Source organism: Raphanus sativus, unplaced genomic scaffold, assembly GCF_000801105.2.
Source record: "Raphanus sativus cultivar WK10039 unplaced genomic scaffold, ASM80110v3 Scaffold4806, whole genome shotgun sequence".
Taxonomy (NCBI): Eukaryota; Viridiplantae; Streptophyta; class Magnoliopsida; order Brassicales; family Brassicaceae; genus Raphanus; species Raphanus sativus.
This window is the reverse complement of record NW_026620107.1, coordinates 1-5910: the sequence shown is the minus strand read 5'-3', so window position 1 is coordinate 5910 and position 5910 is coordinate 1. Positions and strand designations below refer to the sequence as shown.

Here is a 5910-nt window from a genome sequence, read left to right as displayed (position 1 = left end):
TACAAAATTAAACATTTATACATCAAATTTCAAATTTGTTTAAAAAAATTAAATTTCTAAAATCTAACTCGAGAAATACTAACATTACTTGAACATATACTCTAGCCAATAGACAATCATGATTCATAATTTATATTCACTCATCTATATGGATAATTTTAATCTTATTAAATTTAAATTTACATGATTTAGAATTATTTATTTTACATGATTTCAGTTTATTTTTATTTTCTCTCAAAATATTGCAAATTAATTTTAAGATTAAATGCATGAATATACTTCTTGAGAAGCTTTCTCGTGGTAAACTTCTTGAGAAGCTTTCTCGTGGAATACATCGTTATCTAAAAAAGATTTCGAGGGATTATAATAGTAAAAGTTTTTGTAGTTTTTTTATTTAGTCATAAGTGTTGGACCAAATAATCGCGAGGCCCGTTAGACAAGCGGAGCAGGCCCGGGGAAACGAATGACGTAACTAAAGAGAACCTGAATTTAGGTAAGCCCGCTAAAAGGAAAGCTACTTTGAAGCTCGCTGATGGGAAGGACGAAGTCAAAGCTAGATCCCAATGATCTTGGAACAGTTGAGGAAATCTCGGGATGGAGGTTGCTATAAGAAGCAAGAGCGAGCGAAATAGGAAAGGGGAGTATGAAATCCTAGTGAGATCTAGCCATGCACATCGACCTCGACCTTAAAGTTCTAAGTAGTCTATTTTGTAATCGATCATAGTTGTATTTCGATCTCATTTTCCCTTATTGTATTAATTCTTACTTAATCAACAAAAGTATATTTTTGTCAACTAGAATCTGATTACATCGTTGTATTCTGAGGATATTGTTTTGCACATCCTTCTTCTTCCCTAATTTTTACATTCAAACACTACCAAATTCTTAATGTGGGTTTTAAAATCCATATTTTGGTACCGTCTTTGGGGAAGAAAAAGGATTAGACATCCTCTCACAAGAAACCATCAAATCAATCAGCCACCTAGATCCGATAATAACTCATGGAATGACACCATTCATCAGCCTCGGTGGAACCACGAGACAGCTGTTAGGGATTGTATCGCTTATCGTGAAAGCCTACAATCTCGAACTCAAGACCGAGTTTGCAGTAACATAGCATTTTATCCCCTTCGACGCTATATTAGGACGACCCTGGCTGCTTGAAATGAAGGTTGTTCCCTCGATTTACCCCCAATGCGTAAAGTTCATCTCCCTGACCATCAAAAAAACCATATGCAGGAGTCAAAAACAGTCGCGAACCTGCTACATGAGCGGGTTCCAGAAAACTCGCCGCTCGGAATCGAAACAACAACAAATACGTGATTTCTTCATTAGAGACCCTGGGAAATACTTGCCAAGTACCATAGCCTTGGGCGAGCGTTTTCCAGAAAAATATGTCAGCATCGGAAATAACATTTCCCCATATGTAAAGAAATGCCCTGTTAGTATTTCTAAAACGGAATATCCAAACGTTCGCCTAGTCAGCCGAAGATATGCAAGGGATTGACATCAATATTACCTTTCATGATCTGAACGTTGATCCAACGTTCAAACCGGTGAAGAAAAAACGAAAAAACTAGGATCCGAGCAAGTGAAATTACAATACCCAAACTGGCTCGCCAACCCGGTCGTAGTAAAAAAATGGGAAGTGAAGAGTGTACATCGATTTCACCGACCGCAATAAAGCATGTTCGAAAGACAGTTTTCCACTGCCACATATTGATTGATTGGTAAAAGCCACTGCAGAACACGAGAGTATCTCGTTCATGGACGCTTTCGCCGGCTACAACCAAATCTTAATGAATCACCAAGATCAAGAAAAAAACAAGTTTCATCACCGAACGCGGCACCTACAGTTACAAAGTAATGCCTTTCGGACTAAATAATACCGAAGCATTTCAAAATTGTACCTTGTTACCGAAAGGAGAATTGAAGCTAATCCAAAACAAATTGTGGCACTCATCGACACGCCATGGCTCACCGGCAAAATAGCAGCACTGAACCGCTTTATTTCAAGATCAACCGATAGATGCCTCCCGTTCTACAAACTATTGAAAGGGAACAAGAAATCGAGTGGAGCGAGGAATGTGATACTGCCCTAAAAGAACTAAAAGCCTATATAAGTAAACCTCCCATACTCTTGAAGCCTATCGAAGGCGAAATCAAGTAACCTCTATGTTGCGACTTCTGAATGTGCAGTACGCATAATGCTAATTCGTGAAGAGTACAACGAGCAAAAGCCTATCTAATATGTAAGCATGTCGTTGATTGACGCTGAGATGAGATATCCTGTCATGGAGAAATTAGTGTTGGGGTTGTCACAGCCGCACGAAAATTAAGACCATATTTCCAGTCTCGCTCCATTATCGTCATGACATCCCAACCCGGAAGGCTAGCAAAATTGGTAATCGAGCTTAACCAATACGACACTGAATATAAGCCCTGAATGAGTTCGAAGATACAAGTACTGGCCAAAGATATCGGCGCGAAGTCAAAGACCAAAAAATGGGAACTCCACGTCGGTAGAGCATCCTCGAAGCAAGGATCAGGAGTCAGAATACAGCTCGAATCCCCAACAGGAGAAATGAGATAAAGCAATTGTTCCGCTTAGGATTCAATGCATCAAATAACGAAGCGGAAGGCAGAAGTATGCACAAAGGCGGTAGCCAAATGCCATGGCAAGCAGAGAAACCACAAATTCTTCAAGTTAACTGTGTCCAAGGATGATGAGCTCTGCAGCTCCGCCTTTGCTCCTACACTAAAAAGACTGAGTATTGAAACTTTCAAAAGCAGCCTGAAGCCGTAGTGCTTCCAAGGTTCATAGGGCAACAACTTGGTATGTATGATGAACTGGTTTGTGTTTTCTACTCTTGTGTTTTGTTCACACTAAGTTATTTATGTTAGTATCTCAACAAAAATAACATAATGTTGAAGAGAAGAAGATTCGATTGAAGTGAATAGAAAACATGGGGGGAATACAATAAACAGAAACAATTAAAACTAAAGTTGAAGAAACTGCAACAACACAGAGAGTTGTTGCTTGAGAGGAATCGAACCCGGGTCAGGTAAGATTGTTGCTGGCACATGATGATTCTTGCTCCTCCAAGGAACAACAACCTCTGTTCACAGTCACATACTTTTCAAAGCTCGGTTCCATCAAATCCGCTTTCTTCACAGTCATAGTAGATGTGAATCTAAACTGGTTGGAATCAGAGGTGGAGTTAAGATGGGCCACTGCATCAACAATGGAGCAAGCTTTTGTAACACAAGATGGAAGAAGACTCAAAGGATCCTCCTCCTCCTCATGACTACTACTCTTCCCCACATGGAAATTCTTGATGTCTTTCAGCAACAGCGCCGTGTAACTGCTCTTGTCCTCTTCTTCGCTTGATGGCAACAACAACGTTTGGAAGTCACGTGATTTCCTCAACGATCGGCTTCTGCTTATCCCTTGAGGTTTCGCACATTCGTTTTCTCTCTTCTTCTTGTCTCCTTTTGTCGCGTTCTGATCGATTTCTCCAAGTGGCTTTCTCCTCCTGTACGGTGATTGTGATTGCTCCCGAGGATGAGGAGGTTGAACATTACTACAAGCTTCTCCGATGCTTCTCTTAACAACACTAGTAGTAACTCGTTTACTCAACGACGGGTCTCCGTTCTTGTCCCTCGCCGGAACTGTAACAAACTTAGTGTTGCTTACCAAACTGCCCCTAACAAACTTAGTGTTGCTCGAATTTACCAAACTGCCCCTAGGATTAGTCGCCTCGGATCCTTTTGCGGGAGATCTGCTCACCCCTCTGCTTCCTCCTCTTTCTCTTTCTCTGCTTGGAGTTCGTCTTCTCCGTTCACGAGGCGAACCATTCACTCTCTCTACTCGATTCCTTTGAGGCGTCTTCCTCCCTTCCTCCACATCTCCTCCTCCTCGGTTCCTCTCGTTCTGATCAAAGTCGAAGCTTCTTTTTGAGCCAGAGTATCTTCTGGTTTTAGCGGCGGCGGAGTCATCGCTCCGACTTAACTTCCCGCATTGTATCAGTATCGCGTCAACTTCTTCTTTGGTACAGCTTGACGTCCTCACCACTGGTTTCTCCACCGCTACAGAAGCTGAAGCCTCCTCATGGCTTCTCCTATGTTTTATCTCTTCTTCTTCTTCTTTCTCTACCTTCTCGGGTATAATTGGTTTGGCTTCTTCCACTGTCTCCTGAAGCTCAATCACCGGTTTAACCGGCAGCTTAGTCACCGGTTTAGTGGGTTTATTAACATTCGGTTTGACTGGATCTGGGGATTTAACATCACAAGTGGTGCCACTGGAGGGAGGGATCGAAGAAGGTTTCTTGCTGATACAACAACCCATTTCCTAAAGATCAGTCTGGACCAGAGTGAATTTATTTAAATTCAAACTGGAGTTAATTTATTTTTATTAAAAATATGGATAGTGAGACAGCAATTTTAAAAAATTTCCAACGTAGAGGCAATAGAGCCGTTGGATATATATGAAAGAGAAGCACTGCAGTCAATGTCGTTTCATATCTGACTCCTTTATTCTCTTTTTCAAATTAGAAATCCTTTTCTTTCTTTCTTTTTTAAGTTTTGATATTGCGGTTTCCAATTCCAACGGCTATTTACATACATGTTCGTATTGGGTTTTGTTAGGTAATGAAAAGATTCTAGGGTATCAATTTCTTTAAAATGTATGATTAACAATTTAATTTCATACTAGATTTTGACCCGCTCGACCGAGCGGGTGTCAACTTTTATTTTTATCTTTATTTGTAGTAAATGTTATACAAATCAATAATTTGCAATATGTGTATTAATATAACATTTTGAAAGACAATGATGCATTTAATTACATCAAATATATTTTTTTGTATTGTACCGTAAACTATATGACCGATATTTATTGGACATCATAAACACAAATCCAAAATTTGTATGATAGATTTATGTACAAAATATCTAGAAAACCAGCTTTCTAAAATATACAGTAGGAAAAATAGACAAATATGATTTAGTATGGTATTAAAAATTGATACTTTAGTTATAACATTTGTAAAGAAATAAAAATTTTGTAGGCAATTTATTCCATAGAAATAAAGCATAAAAGTCATATTATTCAAAATAAGGAAGAAATATATTATGAGGGGGAAGGGGTGTTCAGGTACCCATTTAAATTCGGTTCGGGTTTATTCGGGTTTTGGATTTTTGGTACTAAAGATTTCATTCCCATTTAGGAATTTATAAATTTTGGTTTGAGTTTGGTTCGGATCTTTATGGGTTCGGTTTAGGTTTGGATAACCCGTTATTTTTAAATTTATATATACTTTAAATGTTTTAATATACTTCGGTTCGAGTCGGGTTCGGTTACATTTTTCTAGATACCAAAATTTTGAACTTATGCAAATATTTAACCAATTCCGGTACATATTTGATACTATTTTATCGGTTCGGCTCTCCGGGTTTGAGTTTTTTTGTCCAGTCCATCTGATATATTTTTCTGTTAAATAAAGAGATAAAAACTAATATTATTTGGAAATATATGTGACTCCTACATGAATGATAGGTTGGTTAGGTTAGGTTATAGAATAATATTTATTAGTTAGCACAAATATAGGAAATAGTTTAAACTAAAGGAAAGAGCACGACATTTAAAAAAGAAATTTTAATTTTGAATATTACTATGTAATATTCTCTGTGATTTTGTATGTTAAAATATGATATTATATTATTTCTGATTTGAATTGTCGTGTGGAGGAAGTAACTTAACAAAAATTCTGATTTGAATGAATATAAAAAAAAGTTTTGTTAGTACATATTAAAACAATTATCGTTGAGGAAGAAAAGAAATTATTACACAAAAAGATGAAATTAAACTATTGGGGTGTGGATTAAAATTTATCATCAATTTCATGTTTA

The 5910-nt window shown here is 37.7% G+C and overlaps 1 protein-coding gene across 1 annotated transcript; it reads right to left on the bottom strand.

Moving 5' to 3' along the window:
* Positions 1 to 2918: 2918 nt before the first annotated feature.
* On the bottom strand, positions 2919 to 4363 carry LOC130507566 (uncharacterized protein At1g65710-like). Its single transcript, XM_057002268.1, has one exon. It carries the CDS (start codon positions 4346 to 4348, stop codon positions 3062 to 3064), a length of 1287 nt encoding a protein of 428 aa, XP_056858248.1. The 5' UTR covers positions 4349 to 4363; the 3' UTR covers positions 2919 to 3061.
* Positions 4364 to 5910: the final 1547 nt, after the last annotated feature.